Raw genomic sequence first — 21460 nt, 5'->3', positions numbered from 1 at the left:
GCCTCCCTGTCTGGGTCTGGGATGTCGTGTACACAACTGGGTCAGTGAGGTCTGGGGCACCGGGTCACCTGCCAATTCAAGACTCACGTTTTACCAGATGTCCATCACCAGGCCTGGCGGGGCCAGCAGGTGCCTGGAGGGTGGCAACAACAACAACAAAAAAAATCCCTCAGCAAGGATTGACCTAGGGCTCCAGGCTTTCCTCAGAGTAAAGGAATGCAAACTACAGCACCTGGGACCGGGCATTCTTACAGGGAAACAAGAAAAGCAAGTACAGCCCCCGTTGAGTGTGAAGGCTTTGCTCTAGTTGACGGTAATCTACACAGCCTCCGCTCCCCAAAACCCTGCAAAGGCGCCATTACCACTCCGTCTCCCTGACAGATGAGGCCCGGAAAGGTTAATCTACTAGCCCAAGGGCAACAGCAACTCTGTTAGAGCTAGAACAGGACTCAAGTCACCCCTGCTTTCCCATGACACCGCCCTCAAAGTACAAGCAGAACTTGGGGGGGTGGGGCGGCTAACAGCCTACTATAAAAGGGTCCTCAGGGCTCCTTTCTGGGACTGCTTGGCAGTGTATTTCTACCTGACTAGGTTTCTGGTTTAAGTGACCTAGGCGAGAGAGAGAGAGAGAGAGAGAGAGAGAGAGAGAGAGAGAGAGAGAGAGAGAGAGAGAGAGAGAGAGAGAAACAGAAGAGGAGTGCGCTGCTGGAGACGATGCTTCCACACCATAGGTGCCAAGTACAGGTGACTCTTGGAGCTTTTTAGCGTCTGCCAGAGCAAGAAGCCGGGCCTCATGGGGGGAGGGGAGGAGGCTGCAGAGGTGGGGGAGAACACAGGGCCATAGGAAGCCGTGAGAGCCCCGCCTCCTGGAGTACGGCAAGCAAGAAAGTGGGACCCCTCCCCCACCCTCATCCCCTGGGAGGCCAGGTCCTCTGGCCTGCAGAATTCCCTCCAACTGCTCAGGTGAAACAGAGGTGAGGCCCAGGCAGGCTGCAGGCTTTGATCTTATCACAAAAATTCCTATCCCAGTGTCCTGGTTCCCTCCCCTTACTAGGCCCACTTAACCCTTTCTTGGCATGCCCACACCTCAGTCCCAGGTTTAAACTGACCTCCGCCTCCAGGAAAGGAAGGTGAAAGGGCTGTGGGGACTCTAACCTCCTCTGTCCCCTTCCTTCCTGTCTTTTAAAGACAGGGTCTCATCAGTCTTCCTGTGTCCACCTCCAAGGACTGGGGTTACAGGCATGTGACCCCATTCCCAGCTGTTGTCTTGGTTTTGAGGCAGGGTCTGTCAATATAGTCCAGACAGGCCAGGAACCTGAGATCCTCCTGCCTCAGCCTCCAGAGGACTGGAATTATAGACATGCATCACCACACCTAGCCTTCTTCAATTCCTGGGTCCAATCCCAACCTGAGGTCTGAGAGTCGCTTCTCGGCACCCTAGAAAGAAGTGCCTAGACTGTGTAATCAGTCCCTTAATTCTTCATGCACAGGGACTCACAGTGTCACATGCTTCCCAAGGGTCTTCTCCTCTGCCCTAGCAATCCCAGAGCCCTTCTTCCCACCAGCTCATTGGCAGGGAAGGAGAGATACAGACTGCACTGAAAGAGGGTAGCAAAAGGAGCAGAGGCAAGCTGGAGTGAGCTCCAGGCCTTCTGCTGGCAGCATCTTCCCTCTGCCTGCCTCTCCAGCGGACTGGCCTGTTCCTTTAACCATGTGCAGGATCTGGCAGAGATGAGTGAATGAATGATCCCGGTTTTGTTTTGTTTGTTTTTACACCTGGAGATCAGGTTCCCAGAAGCTAAGGTTTGCCCTGCGTCTCGAATGCTACTGAGACCCTTGTGGCTCCTGGTCTAGTGCTTAACTGCCAGATACCAACAGTGACCTTGGCTGTTTGCCCAGCATCAGGGACCCACAGGGCACAGAGGTGAGCCCCCCAGGGGTCAGGTCACCGCAGGACCGGCATACAGGACGGGACAGGATCAAGAATGTCTACGGGCATATAGAACAGTCCCCAGACCCTCATTTGTTTCAGGGCTCAGAGTCTGGTTGCATCAAGGACGGAGGGCACTCCAAGGCTTGAGGGCCTTGGGCTTAGAGCGGTCTCCCACTCACTCCCGGGAGAAGCTCCTGCCACGGGTGGAAGTCTGAAGAGCAAGAACACATGCAGCCCATTGCAGGAGAGGGAAAACAGAGGCTCAGCAAAGAGAACGAGGTGTGGCTGTGACCAAGCGGAGACCAGGCATTGACTTCTTGCCTAATTGTCTGACTAGGTGGTTGAGGGGGGTGTGCTAAGGTGGATGTCCCCCTCAGCTATCTTGGGGACTTCCTCTCATTCTTCCCTCAGCTTTAACAGCTCCAGCAGCAGGCGAAGTGTTCTTCCTTCCAGTTCCTGTACACCCAAGACAATGGGGACAATAGGATCCAGGCTGAGGGGCCTCCCGAGGAGGCTGGGAGTTCTGCCTGATGCTTCCTGTTCCCTAAGCATATCCAAACCCACCCAATTTTCAGGCCCACTTCCTCCAGGAAGCCAGTCCTGACAACAGGAGCCGAACTGGTCCCCCAACAACTTACTATGAATGAATGGCTTCTGAGCTGGGCCTTACTGAGGCTCACGGCTCCTGCCTCTCCCAGCCCCGAGGCGCCTGCAGAGCAGAGACCCAGCCTCCAACTCCTTCCAGGAGGCAGTGGGTGATGCTAGTCTTACCTCTGGCTCTGGGATCTTAAGCAGGTCATTGTTTTCAGAGCTACTCCTCTACTGGGAAATACGGTATACTCCCCCCAAATGTTCAGAATGTTAGGTGGATGACTGAATAAATGAATGGATGGATGGACAGATCCAGCTGTCTGAATGACAGTTTGGGACTCATCTTTAGATTCCATGTGTATCTGTTCATGGCCTATCACTCAATCTCTCGATACTGAGGGCACATGGGCTGGCTCCACCTACTAGTTGCAGAAAGCCCAATGAGAAACGTGGGTCTGACTGAGACTGCAGGGTGTTTCAGTCCCGGTGAGAGCCACAGGTCTCTCCTAGGGAACAGTACCAGGGTTGAGATGGGAGTCCAGGGGCAAAGATAACTAGATCTGAGAAACAGGAGTCAGCTAGAGACCCCATGCAGCGGATCCGCACCTTGCTCTATTGCATTGCCAAGACGGACCTGCTCCCTGCATTCCCTTTAGAACCACACTAAGCATGACCTACTGAAGAAAGAATGAGAACTGTGGGGTCAGATAACCTGGGATCTACTCCCAAAGGTGGGCTGGGTAGGTGGCTGGGCCACTCTGTGTCTGTTTGTCCCTCTTAGGGGAGATAGCACAAGGCCCACAGACAACAAGATGGCCAGAAAGAAAAGGCCCTGTGCCAGGCTGCTTCTAGAGCGTGACAGCTTTAATCAAGAAGGTGTGAACACTACTAAACACAAGCTAGTGACCTAGGCAACCAGGGGACCCTAGGTCAGAGAAGGGACTGACCCATCCTCGGGGAACTCTGGGTCTCTGTCCTTCTGGCCCCAGGTTCACAAGATGCCATAAGGCATAAAAGTAGGTGGCAGCGAGCTCTGAAAGTGACAGAGGCGGTTGGGGCTGGACTTGATGAGGCCATGGTCTCAGCGTACCCAGGGGCAGCCAGGGCTCCAACGAGAGGCATGATCCCAGTTCCCAACTATTTGAAAACTGGAACCGCCAAACATGGACAGGGATGAGTCAGCGGTTCGGAGGGGCTGCCAGGCGGTGGGGGCTGGGCTGGCTCCTTCATGGGAGAGGTGGGCTGGGAAGGGGCCAGAGGCAGCTGGGAATTCCCAGCCTAGCCCCAGGAGAAGCATCTGTGGAGGTCACTCCAGGCCACCTCCCCTTGCCAAGACCCTGGCCTCCGCCCCTTCCCAGCGACCAGAAGAGGAGGAAGCTGGCAAAGGTGTCAAGGGTTAAAAACGAACCATCTGGGCGTGGCCCACCCTGGTAGGCAGCGAGGGCTGCCTGCTCCACACCTCACCCAACGGGCAAGATCATGCACCCCTGTGTGTCCCTCTTTCTTCCCAGTCCCGCCGACGCTGAGAGCCTGCAAGTGCCAGACTCAGAGCTGCGTGGTGCTCCGGCCACGGCAAAAGACGATGTGCTACAGTTTTGTCCAGGGTTCCCTGAAAAAGCATTCTGCAGGCTAAGCATGAAAGGGAGGAATTGTGCCGGGATGGGGTCCCAGGACGCCCCCTCTCCTGTTCCTCTCAAGATGCTCAAACATCCTCTCCGCACCCAGGGGAGCCATTTGGCCACACCGTCTGTTGCTCAGAGCCTACCGACTGCACACAGCTGGGAAGGGGGCGGATTTATCCAGAAGCCCCAGCCTTTCCCAAGCCACACCCTGGGGTGTGAGTCTCCCCCCACCCCCATTCTTTCCCCACTCCAGGAAGGAGCAATCAGGGTAGAAGGGTGGACTCTGTCCTGCAGCTGTGGCTGCAGCAAGAGAAGGAGGGTAGTGACAGATCAGGCACAGACACATCCAGGGCTCTAAGCTCTAAGCCTGCAGGAGAAAGGCAGAGGGAGCCATGCTTTCAACAAGCCCGGGGTGCTTCTCACCCCTGTCCAGAGAAATAGGGCATCCCAGGTCCTAGGATCCTACATCAAATAGCACGCTGGCCTTGTACCAAGATAAGAACAAGTCTAACACCATCCATTGGCTATCCAGCACCTACCATATCCCAAGTATATTCATCTGGTCAAACCATAACCACTACAACACAGACGCTTCAAAGCCCATCCAAAGGTCAGAGATGTCTAGCAACTTGTGCAAGGTCACACAGCCAGTCAGGGACAAGCTACAGAATTGAAAGCAGACTTCTCCGAGCTCACTACCTTACTCTGCACCACATACCCAGAGGAAGAGGTTTCAGTGAGGACACAGACAAGGGAAAGCTGGTCAACTGGGTATCACAGCTCATCTCACAGCCTCTAGACCACAACACAGAGGAGTGGCTGGGAAGCTAACTCATCTGAGTCCCGGGCTTGAGGAAGACCCTTCCCTCTATAAAGCCGGCCTTATTCCCTGGCCCAGTGTCTGCCAGCTTATCTGACTAGCACCTGGCCAACCGCTACTCAGGAAGTTTGGGACCTCACCATGCTTCGCGGATGCATTCACAACACACAACACAGACTAGGGGCTTGGCTGTGGGTTCCATAAGGAATCCCTACTGGTGAGTTCTACACGTGGACACAAATACCCTTCACTTTGCCCCCAGTTTACCAGAGGCCCCAGCCTGGGCAGAAAGGGATCCAGTGACTAAAGGAGCCCAGAGGCCACTGGCCTTGCCATTAGCCAGTCACCCCGAGCCCTCACTGCCCCTCTACTACCTACCACATTCTGTCACGTTCTACGCAGCTTCCTGGAGTTGTCCCATAATTCCATAGCAGCTCTATCCTGGATGCTCAAGACTCTGGAGCCCTCCCAAACTCCCACCCACTCCCAATAGCCCCCTGAGCCCAATTTTCAAGATGGACTGGATATGTAACCACTTCTGTCCATCCGTCCGTCTGTCCGTGGACCCAGAACTAGCTCCAGTCATATCTGATCTGGGTTATAGACTCCTTGCTTTTGCCCCTGACCCTCACAGCAACGAAAGCCACCCTGTTAAAGCATCACAGCTGGAGAGCAAGAGTGGTGGCTCAGGAGTTAAGAGCACTCGTTGCTCTTGCAGAAGACCTAAGTTTGGTTCCCAGCACCCACAGCAGGTAGCTCACAACCACCTATAACTCCAACTCCAGGGACTCTAACACCCTCTTCTGGCCTCTGTGTTCACACAGACACATATATACACATGCATAAATAAAGTGTTTTTTAAATGTACAGGGACCCTTCAACACCCCAGGACTTTGTGACTGCCAAGGCTGTACGGTTCCCGCTGCCAGCCAGCTATGATCTGTACCATCATTGCCTACCGCCTCAATGGTGCTGCTCCACAGGCCAGGCACACCCTGACCTCTAGGCTTCATGGTGACCGTTCCCCTTGCCTGGATGCCCTTCCCCAGACATCTGCCCACCTCCCCTTCCCTTCTGCTCTCCAGTATGTGTTATCAGGGCTTTTCCTATCCCCACATCGCCACTCCTTATGCCTTTCTCTGCTTCGTTCTCCCCCTCTGAGTATGACTGGCTTTTGTACCGGCTAAAACATAAGACACAGACAGGATGAGAGTTTGACATTTTTCTGTTCTCTGCTGCAAACTTAGCATCCAGAACAGGTTCAAGTACAGGGACGATGCTCCATAAATAGTTGCTAAGTGAGATACACACCCGCCGGCAGCTGCGGCTTAAAGTCTGTTTATTAGCCCACCCCAACTGGCTCTATCACCAGTCTAAACCACATTGTCTGCATCTGCTCAACAAACACCTCTAAAAGTTCAAGAGGTAGGGAGCCCTCCTCTATCCCAAGGAAGAAGGGCATTAGTGGCTGGTTCTGAGAATGCCTATGATGTCCCTGCAGCCCTGGCCCAAACGAGCATCACGGGACGGAGGGGACCACAATCCTGGTGTAGGCTCAGACTCGAAGGCCTCACATTTCCAGGCTTCAAAGAGCCACCTTGTTCTCGGACCTCTGTGATGGTGTCCTCCAGCACAGCCACCACCAGGCAGCCATGAACCACACCCCTCTCAAGGCCGATATTGACACTGCCTGACGCCACCAGGCTGGGTAGTGAGGCTGGCGGCTCCCCGCGAAGCGAGTTCCACACATATTTCTGGGTTTCAGTCAGCCAGCTCCAGGCTCTGAGATGGGGAGCGAGTGGCAGGGCGGAAGAGGCCAAGGCTTGGGCTGGGGCAGGCTAACAACAGGGCAGGGACCCTCAACACAGTCCCCCCTTGTCTTTGACAGGAGCAGGAGGGAGAGGAAGAAAGCATTGGCAGACCTTTAGGAAGCCACTAGGGAGCTGGGTCTCATTTCCCATCCTCCTCCATCCTGGCCCTCACAGCTGGAGCTGGACCCGGAGAGGAGAGAAAGGCCAGGGCTGGGAGCCCACCCCTTCCATCCCAAACTCAGAAGTCTGGCCTCCAAGTTGCCTGTGATTCATCATCTGTATCATTCCAGATCCCACCCACGGCTCTTAACCCAAGGCCAGGCAGTCCTCGGGCCTCTCCAGACCCATCCTAACCTCCAGACCGCACGGAGCAGCCAAGGAACAAAAAAGAAGCAGCAGCTCCGTGCAGGTCAGTGGTCCCCATGGTTTATATCTCCCTAGCTCCCTCATCATGAACAGCGAGGCAAGGCAGAGACCTTTCATATGCTATAGACCTGGTCCTCAGAGACTATTTGAGGAAGAGATAAATTAACAACCCTACAAATGACTGCCCCACAGTTCCTGGTATCACCAGGGGGACCCACAGTCACCAAGACACCAACAGCAACCCGAGCCTGCGTATCCACTGGGCCTTGCCTGAAGATACCCTGTTTCGCCTGGGACCAGGGTTCTCACTGATGACATAAGCGACAAGTTTCATCAGATTGTGATGTTGGGCCCTGGGAGGTGGCTCCGTGGGTGATGGAGCCTAGACACAAACCTAAAGACCTGAATCTGATGTCTAGGAACCACGTGGTAGGAGAAAACTGATACCCCATCACGTATTTGCCCATTACATCCTTAATAGATACAATAAGTGTTAAGAATCTAGCTGTGGCTGCAGGTGGGCAGGCGGGTGGGACAGTGGGCAGTGTCGGGGGAGCTTTGCCTACTTCCAGACTCAACTCTTCTAAACGTGGGCAGGTCCCTTAACCTCTGCACCTCCGTGTCCTCTGCTCAGGTGCCAGGGGCCACACTAGTCTCCGTGACTTCACGCACTTCAATGAATGCATTTACGGGCAATCAACTATGCCAACTGGATGGCATAGTTACCCACACTGAACCCCGCACAACATTGGCTCTGTCAAAGTTCAGTCATGGATGAAGGAGGGACTGAGGGAGGCATACCTTCTCATTGCTGAACACAACTGTTTTGGCTGTTGACAGACTCCTAGGGGGTTGGGCATGGGGAATCACTGTCTTCCACTATGTGTCTTCTGCCCAGCCCACCAGGTTCCAATGGACAGTTCTAAACCCATGGTCACACAGGTAGCCTTGGTTAAACTCAGTGGGTCACAAACAAACCAGTCAGAAGGAGATCGGGGTGGGTAGACAGGGGAGATAAGAGAGTCAGGGTGAGAATGCCTAGTTTGATTGGTATATATATATATATGAAACTTTCAAAGAACAAACTTAATTGATAATTAGTAATTGAAAATAGTCAAGCACGATGAGAAATGAATAAAAACAGAGAACAAGTAAAATAAATAAACAAAAATCAGATAAGAGGGCCAGTGAGATGGCTCAGCAGTTAAGGGGTGCTTGTGGCCAAGCCTGACGACCTAAGGTCAATCCCTGGGAACCACAAGTTAGAAGGAGAGCACCGGTTACAACGAGTTGTCTTCTGACCTCCACACATGTATCACCCCGCCACATATATACACACAGACAGGGAAAAGAAAGAAATATAATTTTGAAAAAAAACTAAAGAGATGAGGACTTGTTATCATGAAACTTAGAACACAGGAAATGGATAAAAGAGTGGATAGAGTCATGTCAGATGGTGACAAGAAGCAAACAAAAGATGTACCTCAGCATGGACTGTATGGTCACACGTGAGAAGCCCTGGGTTCCATTCTCAGTGCTGCCTGGGGGAAGGGGATGTGAAGGTGGGAGAAAGGAACAGGGGCGGGGAGGGGGGTGCTAAGCAGAATTATAAAGACCTGAAGGAGAGGAGGCCTGAGGCTACAGGGACAAGCTGACAGAACAGCAGACACAAGAACAAAAACTTAGCCGGGCATGGTGGCTCACGCCTTTTAATCCCAGCATTGGGGATGCAGAGGCAGGCAGATTTCTGAAGTTCGAGGCCAGCCTGGTCTACAGAGTGAGTTCCAGGACAGCCAGGACTACACAGAGAAACCCTGTCTCGAACCCCCTCCCCCAAAACAAAACAAAAAAACCCAAAAAACAGAAACCTAGTTAGTAAAGCACAAGGCAGGAGAGTGGACAGGACAGTCCCAGAGGGAGTGGGGTGCTGGGGGGCAGGGCTGTCCTTCTCAGTAAGAAGGGAAGCAACGTGAAGACATGCTGAGAAACTTAGCTCAATCAGTGGCCACTAAATACAAAAGACCCATCTACAGCACTTCGCCACTACCTGTCCTGCACCCCAAGATCTTCCTCTGCCTGTGTCTGTCTTCCAAAACCTGAACCTACTCTCAGCTTCAAGCACCTTTCAAAAAAGTCGTCTCCCAGACAAGGACTGAAGTCCACAGATCCTAACTTGCCTGTGCTCATCCTGAGAGCAGGCCCGGGCCAAGCCAGACAAGGCCTAGACGACTCCGCAGACACCCAGGGCTCAGCCTGGAGGTGGGGGTGGCGGGAACCACATCACTGCAGTCTGGCCTCGGCCAAGACTCTAAGGATGGTCCTGCTCTGCCCTTCTCCTGGGCACAGGTCTGGAACAATGTGGGTAACTGCCGGGAGGGGGGCTAGTGATGGGGGTGGGGAGTGGGGACAGGGTAGCCAGCTGTAAGGAGGGGAGAGCTGAGGTCACTCCAGGAAGGAGAAATTCCTCAGCTTCCACCAGCAGCCTTCCCTGCAAAGAAATCTAAGGGAGGCAGGAAGCAGGTATTTCAGCCACTTCCCCCCTCGGCCTGGAAAACACTGTCATTATCCCTGCCATCCCTCAAGACTCCTATCAACAGTGGGGCTGGTCCTGAGAAAGAAAGGCCTACGATGCAGTCGGAAGGAAAGGGTCAACAGGCCAGGGTAGGCCCTGAGTCAGCCAGGCTTGGTCCCATCCTATCCCCAGAACAGAAATTACTCCCCCGCGTAATCATAGACCACTGTCCTTGCCTCCAATGAGGCTTTAGACTCTTCGGCCTGGGGTAAGCTGCCCTCCCCCACCTGACTGTGCCTAGAATCAAACTGACGGGCTGAGGAGAGCCAGGGCAGTGGGGCAAGGCTTGCTGGGACATGGGCTAGAAAACGGTTCTTCCTGACACTCCACCCATTTCACAGATGTGGACCTCAGGCTTGAAAAGTTAGGACTCTAACTGGGTCGGTAAGACCCTTGAGGCTAAGCTCTTTGTGGGAGGGGGCCAACTCTGAGCTTGGGTGGGTCAGCGATGACTTCCACGTGACTGTTGTGCGGCATCTAAGATCCTATAGCTTCAGGGCTGCCTGCTCTTCTCTCCAGTGAATCACGGCCCACCAGGCTGAGTCCTAGAGGGCAGCGAAGGGCGTGTCCCAACTCACCCAACCCGCCTCAGCCCTACCGAGGGCCAGCATACAATAGCGGTAAGGAAAGTATCTTCCCAATGAATGAGCCTGGGGGACTCCCATGGCTGTCCCGGAATGCTGTTCAATTAAGATTTGGTGAATGAAAAAGAGAATGGGGCAGTGGAGGCAGTCAGGGAATTCCAGTAGAATTCCTCTGGCCCTCCGCAAACAGTTCCACCCTCCACTCCTGCCATTGTGTAGCCCATACATGAGGGAGCCCTTCAGCAGGGGGCAGAGCTGAGGGGAGACCAGGAATAGATAGCATCCCAGGTCTAGGTCATTGCCTTAAGGAAGGGAACATCGGTCTTAGGAGTTACAAGTTCAGGCTGAATGGGGAGCAACCGCAGTGCCCTGCAGTTGAGTGTTGGGGTGAGAGGCCAGACAGAAGGTTAGAGGAGAAGGCTGCTCTGTAGAGGGTGGGGAGGAGAGGTGCTACGTGGGTGTGGCAGAAACAGAAAAGGGTCAAGCCTGGTGGGCGGTTAAGGAGTGACTCAAGAGGGCAGAGGTGATAGAGAGCCAGCCAGGCAAGGACAGAGAAGCAGTCACTGGGTAAACACTGGCCTAGTTGGAAAAGTCACCCTCTTGGCTCCAAGAACAGGGAACAGGGATAGAGACTGTCTAGGAGCACCTGGGCTCTGTGGCTCACCACAGCAGGGCCCAGAGGTACCCCACCCTCATCTTCCACCCTCTGCCTGCCGGGTCCATCAACTCCACCCTGTCCTCCGTGAGGTCACTCAGGTCCTCTGGGCCTCTCCTGCCAAGTGCCTTCCAGGTCTTAGGATTCCTGACTCAAGAGTTCCCTTCTCCTCCTTGTGGCCCCTTGTGAGCTCAGGGTAAGGGCAGAACTGAAGGAGCACACACAGCATCCCACTTGGGAGGTGGTGGAAGAATCCTGGGGACTCTCAGCTGCTCTTGGGCTGGCTTGTAGTAAGCGCTGCACCCAGCACTCATTCCATCCAGGCCCATTCTGCCCTGAGGCTTCCCATTCTGAGTTCCCTTTACCCACGTGGGACTACCTCCCAGAGGTTAACTAGCTCTCTGCAGGTCTCACGGAGGCTCAGTGCAACGCAGTGATTGATTTAGCTTATGGCTTAGAAAACTCCAGGGTCCATGGGGTGCTCCACACAAGGCTTAGTTTTGTTCCAAGTTTTAACTTTTGACTGCCTGATCATAATCTCCCCCCAGAGGATAGCATGGTAAAGTTCCAGCGACGACTGACAGGGTACCCATCACCATGAACTGCCCCTTCTGCCAAGTTGGCAGCAGAAAGGAATACCCTTGTCCTGCCAAGTTCCCACCCTGCTAGAAGTTTCTCCGTCAGCCCCCCCACACGCCAGAACTGCAGGCCGGGCCATGCCCAGAGGCGACTTTGAGCCTGAACAACGTGGCCGGCGACCCTCCGATTTCCACGCTTGCGGGGACGGCCCCTGACCTCCACGCTGGATCCCTGGGACGTCCCCTAGGAAAGCCCCACGCTGCAAGGGTGGCGCTGGCCAGTGCCAGCCCAGGGTCCTTCGCGGGCGCGGCCGTCCCGGGCCAGAGTCCCAGCCGAGCAGCCTCCGGTGGCCCCGCCAAGTTGGCGCGCGCCCCCCGCCCTCGGCCCTCGGTCACGCAAACTCACCGCTAGCAGCCGCGCGTGCAGCAGCAGCCCCAGCAGCAACGAGCCCACTGCCCGCTGCCCCATGGCCCGGCCTCGTTCGCTGGCTCGCTCGGCGCCTCCCGCAGCCACCAGCTCGCTGTCCTGCCGAGTCCTTCGGACTGCTCGCCTCTTTCCCACCCCCCACCCCCCCAACCAACTCCCGTCCCCGCCCTCCCGTGCACGCCCCGCCCCCGGGTCTCCGGCTCCGCCCCCGAGGCGCCAAGTTCAGGAGCCCTAGGCCCCACCTCCAAACATTTAGCCACACCCCACAAGACCAGGTTCCGCCCCCGAGGCAACGCGTCCTGACCATATAGACCACGCCCCTAACAAGACCTGGCCCCGCCCCCTCAGCGGCGGCCCCCGCCTCCTAGCCGCGAGCTAGGCTCTCTGGAGGAGCGGCGCGGCCGACTGTGCCTTTGTCTGGGCCCCAATCCCCCTCGATGTGGGATGAGGCCCAACCGGCTCCACGCCAGACGTGGCTTGGAGTGTGGGATAGGACTGAGACGCCACCTGGCAGGGCCTCGAGCCCTCCGCACACGCCGCTCCTTCACACCACGTGCTCCACACGGAGTGCACAGCAGTTTTCGAGAGAGGGGGATCTCACATGCACTCAGCTGCTCACATCCACTCCATGTACCTGTTTACCTTTTTGTTTACCTTTCTACAGACTCAAGCATCCCAACAAGCTATAAAGTGGCTTTTATTTATTGTGTTTGTTTTCTGTACCTCTGTGTGTGTGTGTGTGTGTGTGTGTGTGTGTGTGTGTGTGTGTGCGCGCGCGCGCGCGCGTGCGCCTACATACATGCCCCAGTGCACATGTGGAGCTCAGAGGTGTTTTGGAAAGTAATGGTCTCCTAGCATGTGGGTTCCGGGATCCAACTCAGGTAACAGAGCTTTGTGGCAAATATCTCTTCCCACTGAGTTCTCTCTCTAGTCTGGATCACACACCAATCACACACCCAGTTCCTCACACATTTTGTGCTAGGGCTTATGTGCTTTTTCACACACTCACCAGCCTATATGTTCTACATTTTTCCTCCACACATTCATCCCAGTGCGTGATACTGGACAAGATGGTGCTCCTACCCCTATGCCACAGACGATCTGAATCACTCATAGACCCACTCTGATTCACATACATCAGTCCCAGAGATGTATCACTTTGTATACCCAGGTTCAGACAAGGCTCTTCCAGAGCCTCAGTCTCAGGTGTTCTTGCCAAGTCACTGGCATTGAGGCAACCCTGCTGCATCCCAGGGGCAGACACACAAGCCTGGAGCTGGGGTGTGTCTTTACCACCTACCCAGGGTCCCCTTTTTTTGACTGAAAATTTCCAGGAAGCCCCAGGCTAATGGGTGGAGAGAAAAATAACTGAAGTATGTGTGTGCCTTTGAGGAAAACCCTTTGAGTGATGATAGAGGGAGAAAAAAATACAAACCCAAGTTTCCATTGTTTCCTGTGAGTTGCTAGGTTCCAGAAAACTCCTAGCAGACTTTGCAGCCAGGAGTTAGGTGGGCTGTGGACAGAAGGAAATGCCCAGTTCACTGAATGGCGCCAGCCCTGTCCGGAAAGTATGTTCTCTGTGATAGGAGCCAGACACTTGGGGACCTGAGAAAACACTGACATCCTGACCCTATTCCACAGAGACACCATCTCCAAAAGACTGGGCTCTTCTCTGCCCTGTGGGCATAACTATGAGGGACCAACTCATAGCATGAAGAGCAGAAAGTACATCCAAGTGGGCCTGCCAACACTCTGGCCTCAGCCCAGGCTCCCAGCATAGCACCTAATAAGGCCTGCATCTGCTCCTCGCAGGGGGATGGGACAGACAGAGAAGGCATGCCCAGTTGTGGTCCTCAGTGGTCCCTGTTCTGCTAAAGGGGACAAAGGAGGACACAATCCTGCCTCGTGCTATTCTCAGTGCAACAGAGAAGCCTGCCTCTACCATCTAGCTGTGAAGTCCGAAACAAATCCTTCAGCCTCCACTGTCTGCCTCCGTTCAGGAAGCAAGGGCCATGCTGACCTTTCTCACAGTGTGCATATGAGGACTAAGGGACACTGATGGGAAAAAAAAAAGAGAAACAAAACAAAGAAAAGAAAAGAAAAAGAAAGAAAGAAAGAAAGAAAGAAAGAAAGAAAGAAAGAAAGAAAGAAAGAAAGAAAGAAAGAAAGAAAGAAGCGTCAGGCCAGAGAAACGGCTCAGCAGGTAGGGACACTTATCACCGAGTCTGAGAACTTGAGATCAGAGCTCTATCTCTGGGTCCTACAAAGGTAGAAGAGAACCAACTCCCCAAAGTTGTCCTCTGACCGCCACACATATGCTGCTTAAACAATGATCTTTTACAGGGAGCCTGGGCTTTCCCCCCAGCACCCATACTTGGCAGCTCACAACCTCCTGTAACTCCAGATCTGGGGGATATGACACATCTGAGGGTGCTACACTCCTGTGTACATCCCCCCACATACACACAACTGAAGGTAAAATAAATATTCTTAAAGGAAGTTCAAAAGCTGGAGATGTAGTTCAATGGTAGAGTGCTTGCATAGCATAACATACAGTCCTGGGTTTGATCCCCAGCACCATAGAAATGAGTGGTACTTTCCTAGAATCCCGGAACTTGGGAAGCTGAGACGGGAGGATTGCCATAAATTCAAAACCAGCTTGAACTACCTAAGATCTTGTCTCAAAAGAAGAAAAAAGGGGGAGGGGAGGCACATAGCTAACACTAAATAGGAAGGAAGTGGTCACTCTCTTAATACTTTAACTTCTGATATGTAGCTCAGTCTGGCTTTGAACTCACAACCTCCCTGCTTCCTGGGATTACAGACTCGTGTAACCGTGCTTAGCTCTGTTATTATTTCTTTTTTGTTGTTTTTTTGTTTTGTTGTTGTTGTTTTGTTTTTGTTTTTTGTTTTTTGTTGTTTTTTCGAGACAGGGTTTCTCTGTGTAGTTCCAGGCTGTCCTGGAACTCACTCTGTAGACCAGGCTGGCCTCGAACTCAAATCTGTCTGCCTCTGCCTCCCAAGTGTTGGGATTACAGGCGTGTGCCACCACGCCCGACTTCTGTTATTATTTCTGTGGGCACTCAACCTAATAAGGAAAAAAAAAAACAAAAACAAAAACAAAAAAACAAAACAAAACCAAGGCTTCCCTCTGAAAGCTTCAGTCTGGTGGTGGAGCCTGCCCTGTGCTCATTGTGGGGGTCTTCATCTGACGGTGAGGCACAGCCACTACCCTAGGATCTCCAGCCAGATGTAGGGGGGACATCCTGGCGCTACGTGGGAGGGAACTCCCTGTCTGATGAGGAAGGCTGACTTCAGAGTTGGCAGCTGATCAGCCTGGTGGCAGGGTTTTTCCAAGGCCTTGCCTGTGTGTGGAGGGGTCAGCATCCGTGACAAATCTCATGGCGTGAGCTGCCTCAGTGTCCTTTCCTTGCCTTTGGCCCTTTTCGGACTCACAGATTTAGCTTCTTGCATGATTCGCTCATCGCCACAGGGACAGAGGAACAAGCATGTCTTTGTAGATATTTGGTCACGATGAGCCCGGCCCTATAGGCCTTGCTTCCTGAAAAGGTTTGAGGAAAGAGATGAGGAAGCTGACTTGGAGGGAGGCAGGCTGACACAGGGAAACAGGGCCTGTCCAGAACATTCTCCAGAGAAGCCCCACCCGCCTGGGGAATCAGTCATCCACCTATTTATTCCGAGTCCTCTCTTTTACACGGAGGGAATTGGCTGGCTGGCTTTATAGCCTTTGATCCTCAGTATCTTTAGTAAATGTTCTCAAGTTGTTCTGTCTGGGGCCAGGCTGTCTCCTTGTATGGCTTGCTGGGCTTTTTGGAGTCTCAGAGCACACAGTATGTGCTCAGGACTCAGAGCGTGTGTTTGTCAGAGTGTTTAGGGCAGAAACAGCCCCAGCATCTCACCAAGGTTCTGTAGGGAAGGTGGAGGGAATCATTAGAGTCGGGAAGGCGGGTACCCGGGCTGGTGGACCGGGAGCTGGGAACTTTCTGAACAGTGGCTGTAATTACGGCTCGCCCCTCCAAAATTGATGGGACCAGCTGCTTCTCCTGGTTTCCGGCTGATTCCAGATCTTTCCCCTGCCTCTTGCCCATCTCACGTTTTCCTTTTTCCTTTTGTTGTGGCTTATTCATTCAGAACTGCACTACACGGTTGGGCAGGTAGTTCTCATCACAAACTCCCAAGTGAGTGAATGGGTTTGGTAATGTGTCTTGTGGGCTTGATCTGGCCCGAGGGGTGAGTTGTTTGTTTGTTTGTTTTGTTTTGTTTCAACACCATGAGTAAAGGCACTGTGTGGGCTAGATGTGTGCTTACATTCTTTGAGTAATGAAAGCAGTTACTATTGGCCAAGGATTTCCATTGCCTCTGTGGGAAAACAGGCAGAGACAGGCTACATCCTTGGCTTGGTGCAGAACCAGAAACAGATACAAAAATGTTGGGGCTGGTGGGAGCGCTGATGAGCCATAGGAAGTCCTCTTAGGAGGCAGTAAAAGTTCCCATAGGCAGGGAAGGGAAGGGGTGGAGGACGCTGGCAAGGTCTAGACCTGCTCATCTTTGCAGTCTGTCCCTTCTTCCATGTTTCTGTCACCTGACATGTTCCTGCCTTGACAGAAGCCATCTCCTGCCTCCCACCGAGGGCATGCTCCCTGGCTTTCACATCCGTTCATGCTTCTGTGCCTGAACATCTGGATGACGGAGATGGTCTGGGGATGATTTGCTGTTGTGAGGCTTCGAGAAAATGCGGACAGCATGCTGTTCTTGCTGGGCCTTCTTTCCAGTGACATTCCCTGTAAAGAATGCAGGGCCTGGAGTGGAGCTGGCCCTAGGAGCCATTTTCATCTTCATTTGGGTTAAAGAACAAGTTGCTTTGAGCCTGGCTTGTGACATGAATGCGCCTCTTTTTTTGTTTTGTTTTGTTTTAGCAGAATTTTCCTGTTCTGCTCCTGGCTGTCCTGCAACTTTACCTGTAGACCAGGCTGGCCTCAAATTCAGAGATCTGTTTCCAAGCACTGGGATTAAAGACGAGCACACACCACCACACGTAGCCAAACTTCCCTCTGCTCTTTGTTTTCCCTCAGTCCCCGGGATCGAACCCGGGCCCTCATACATGCTAAGCAAGTCCTCTACTACTGAGCTACGTCCTCAGTCTTCTTTTTACTTTTGAACACAGGGTCTCACTTAGCTGCCAAGCTGGCCTTGAACTTGTCTGTCACCCAGGCAAGTCTTGAGATTGCAATTCTCCTGCCTCAGATCCCAGAGTAGCAGCGATTGCAGATTTACATCATCATGCCAGGGTCTGGTTTATGCCTCAAGTAGAAAAAAATCTCTTTCACTCTTCAGTCAGCCCTGACTGACCATTGACAAGGTCCTTCAAAGAAGACAGGTTTGGTTTTTGTTTCTGGTTTTTTTGGGGGGGTTGTTTTGTTTTGTTTTTAGACAGTATGGCTCATTGTGTAGCCCTGGCTGGCCTAGACCTCTCCATGCAGACCAGGCTGGCCTCCAGCTCACAGAGATCTACCTGCCTGCCTCTGCCACCTGAGTGCTAGGCCACGCCCCATTCACTGTTGTGGTTTGAGGCAGGGTCTGTGGCAGCCCTGGCTGATCTCAGGCACTCTGAATGCTGCCTCCCCTGGTGGAATTCTCCGCCCTACCCAGGCTGAGAACTCCTCTCAGCTCAGACAAAATGCGATTCCTCTAAACATGACTTTAGACTTGCTGGTTGGCTTGCTTGTAACCACCCCCCACCTTTTTCTCCACCCCCTCACCCCCAGGGTCTTCACACTACTGAATATCTTCTTACTGCACCCCAGGTGGATCCTGAGGCTCCAGGCAGGGACCCCACACTTCAGCCTGCGGATTTCCAGCCCTCCCACTCAGATACCCCACGGGAAAGGGGTTCAGAGGAAAAAAAAGCCCTTCCAGATGTTTTTTTTTTTTAAAGATTTATTTATTGGTTATATGTAAGTATACTGTAGCTGTCTTCAGACACTCCAGAAGAGGGAGTCAGATCTCGTTACGGATGGTTGTGAGCCACCATGTGGTTGCTGGGATTTGAACTCCGGACCTTAGGAAGAGCAGTCTGGTGCTCTTACCCACGAGCCATCTCACCAGCCCCAGATGTTATTTTTTATTATTACATTTTTATTGTGGAGGCGTGGCACACATGTGGAGGTCAAAGGACAACTTTCAGGACTCAGTTTTCTTCTTCCACCACTTGGGCCCCAGAGATGGTTGTCAGGTTTGGTGGTGGCAGGCTGAGCCATCTCACCTACCTGGAAGGCCTGCATTCTTTCCCACATGGTGACCAGCTCCCGGGATGCTGACACAGGGAAAGTATTTACACAAGTCTTAAGTGAGTTGTTGACCTATTTAATCTGTCCTTCCTCGACACGTGTGTGAACAGGCCCCACCTGTTTTTGTGGGGGAAACTTGTAACACCTCACAGGGCATGTGTTGTTTAGGCTGTGGTTTATGAATGCCACTCCAGAATCCGGCTGCTGAGCTGACCATAAAACGCTCTTTATCGGTTCAATCCCATCACCACGGCTCCCATCCCCCAAACCGCTTTAGTCAGGCTGGAATTCTTGGGGGCCCTATCCACCCCCTCACATTCCCACCCACAAGACCCAGCATTAGCCTAGAAAGCTTCTATTGGGCCAAGAGTTGGCCTGCCACCAATGTCCTTGACCCTTCTCCAGGCAGAGCAGGCAATGGTCCCTTGCTGTACGTGTGCTAGCGAGCTCGGTTAGCTCCTTCGGCTTGCTTTTCTCACTTAACACTCTCTTTGTAAACACAGTTCTATGTGTCGGTAAAGACCGAGGCTACTTAAAAATGAATCTGTGCATCGGTGCCAGCCCCCACACTGTTTATACGAGTCTGAGATAAGGAGCTGTTGCTCCAGTACATCAATCAACAGTGGCTCTGAGCATGTTCTCTTGCCCAGCTGATGTTTCCCTCGTTGCAATCCTTCCTTCCCAGGACTGGAAACAGCACAAAGACTTCTATTTTGTCAGGAGCCATCGTCATCTGTCCATCTTTCTCTCTTGTCACTGTGGAGAGAACCCAGGGCCTCATCCATGTCTACTGGCATCTCTAGACAGGGTTGGGGGGAGCAAGCTTCTAATGATGGACGGGATGCATCGGTAATTTGTGAACTAGTGATGTTGGGTGACACTTTCTCCACACCTTCCCATGATCTCATCCCTTCTTTCCCACCCCTCCTTTTTGCAACAGGGACTCTCGTCTCAAAGGCTGGCTCCGAATTCACTGTGTAGCCAAGCATGACCTTGAATTTTGGATACTCTTGCCTCCACCTCCCAAGGACTAGAGTTACAGTTGTGGGCCACTGTGGCTGTGTATTCAGAGCTGGGGGTCAAGCCTAGGGCTTTGTACTGGCTAGGCAAGCAACTCTACCAACTGAGCTACATCCTCAACTCGTGTGCAAAATCTCTCTAAAATTCAATGACTTGATGATATATCTCAGGGACACCCTGTGGGTGTGGTTCACCCTCCCAGGTCGCTGGGTCTTTGTCCTGTCTGCAGGGCTTCATGACTGAGCAAGTATCCTGGTAGTGACTTTTTGTCCATCCACGAGTTTACTGTTATGACTCCCTCCGTTTTTTTAGAACCACAAATCTGAGGCCAGAGAGATGGGCCTGCAGGGATGCAGGTGAGGCCAGAGAGATGGGCCTGCAGGGACGCAGGTGAGGCCAGAAAGATGGGCCTACAGGGACGCAGGTGGCAGGAAAAGTAGCCCCACCACCCTCAGCATGGGCCTCTTGACCCCTGGCCCCCTTGCTCCTTCCTCCGATCCGCATCGCCCTTCCGTCTCTTTCCTTCGGGATTGTCTTTTCCAAGGCTGTGAGCTCTCTGTACTGTTCTTGCATGTTGTCTTTTGCAGCCTGAGAGAAATCCTTTTGGAATGTCCTGTGACTTCTCCCTCCAAGTTCCCGGCTTTGTTCAATTGTTCCCCAGAAATTCCTGCCTGGCTGGAGGGGTTTGGGGGCGGGGGAGGGCTGTGCATGAAGCAGAGGAAAAGTTGGTCGAAAATGTGGAGAGCGACGTAGCCCGGAGCGGAGCAGGGCCTTTGGTTGTCGTTGTTATTCTCCCCCCTGTAAACCTCAACTCAGGAGGAGATGGGTGTGATTTCGGACGAAGTGGAGTTCTAGTCCCAGACATAGACAGAACAAGCAGGAGAGAATGCGATGGAGCTGAGTGGTGAGGGATGGGTGGGTTGAGGCCTAGAGGGGCCGGGAATAGAATGAGCATCTGGGACACACACTAGCAATAAAAAGAAAATGTATTTCCAGATGGGCTGGAGGTGGCACATGCCTGTAATCCCAGTATTCAGGAGGCAGGGGCAGGCAGATCTCTGAGTTTGTGGCCAACCTGGTCTACAGAGTGAGTTTTAGCCAGGGCTACACAAGAGATCCTTCCTCAAAAGCCAAAAAACAGCCGGGCGTGGTGGCGCACTCCTTTAATCCCAGCACTTGGGAGGCAGAGGCAGGCAGGTTTCTGAGTTCGAGGCCAGCCTCATCTACAACGTGAGTTCCAGAACAGCCAGGGCTACACAGAGAAAACCTGTCTCGAAAAACAAAACAAAACCAAACAAAAAAACCCAGACAAACAAAAACATCAAAACCCAAACCAAATCAAATCCCCAACCTGTATTTGTTTTTCAGACTCCTGGAACTGTGGTACCAAGTTCTCTGTTCATAAAGGACAACACTAAACATTTTTTACATTTTTTTGAGACAGGGTCTTGCGTAGCACAAGCTAGTCTCAAACTCCTCATATTGCCAAGGATGACCTTGAACCCCAGCCCTCTTGTCTGTGTCTCAAGTGCTGGGATTACTGGCATGTGCCACCATGCTGAGCTCTTTGAGGTACTAGAGACTTAGCCCAGGACTGCACGTATGCTAGGCAAGTCCTCTGCTGACTGAGTAGCATCTCCATGTCCACTGTAAATGGCTTTTAGTGTAAAATCAATCAATCAATCAATCAATCAATCAATCAATCACAGTATTATGCTCCTGTTCCTGTAGTGTCACGTAACAGGACCTTGGAGATCACATCTAAGATGGATGGTGGCTTCTGAGGAAATTGTCCTTTTATTTACTACTTTCTGGGAAGCACCTGCTGCAGGCTTCCTCTGCCCTGTCTAGATACCCTGACACTGACGCACAGTGTGGTGTTACACACCTCTGATCCCAGCACGTGGGAGACAGAGGCACAAGGATCAAGACAAGTTTCAGGCCAGCATAGTGAACATAGAGTTTGAGTCCAGCCAGAGATACACGGTGAGACCTTGTCTCAAAATGAGAAGAAAGTGGGGAGCAAGGAGAGCATGGTCCAGGTGGAGTAACAATCCCTTGGTGGAGTAGCAATCCCTCCTTCAGTTAAACATCGCCCATGATTTGTCCAATTCATTGTATTTTGGAAGCCAAGTTCCTCTCCCCATGTCTCGCTATTCAATAGGGGCAGCAT

General features: G+C 52.7%; 1 protein-coding gene and 1 long non-coding RNA gene across 6 annotated transcripts in view; one reads left to right on the top strand and one right to left on the bottom strand.

Annotated features, from left to right (window-relative positions):
- Hspg2 (perlecan (heparan sulfate proteoglycan 2)) overlaps positions 1–12112 on the bottom strand; it is a 101880-nt gene extending 89768 nt beyond the window's left edge. For 4 of the 5 annotated variants that reach the window (XM_030253228.1, XM_030253229.1, XM_006538573.2 and 1 more), the window contains exon 1: positions 11939–12112. In XM_030253228.1, coding sequence (XP_030109088.1) covers positions 11939–12001 — 63 coding nt within the window. In that variant the 5' untranslated portion in view covers positions 12002–12112. The remainder of the gene's footprint in view (positions 1–11938) is intronic. The other variant, NM_008305.3, reaches the window with a different exon arrangement.
- Positions 12113–13720: 1608 nt separating this feature from the next.
- Positions 13721–21460, top strand: part of Gm13010 — a 30562-nt gene continuing 22822 nt past the window's right edge. Inside the window, exon 1 of the long non-coding RNA XR_881513.1 lies at positions 13721–14162. This is a non-coding gene — a long non-coding RNA (predicted gene 13010). The remainder of the gene's footprint in view (positions 14163–21460) is intronic.

This window comes from Mus musculus, chromosome 4 (genome assembly GCF_000001635.26).
Source record: "Mus musculus strain C57BL/6J chromosome 4, GRCm38.p6 C57BL/6J".
NCBI classification, from domain to species: domain Eukaryota; kingdom Metazoa; phylum Chordata; class Mammalia; order Rodentia; family Muridae; genus Mus; species Mus musculus.
This window is presented reverse-complemented; position numbering and strand designations above follow the sequence as displayed.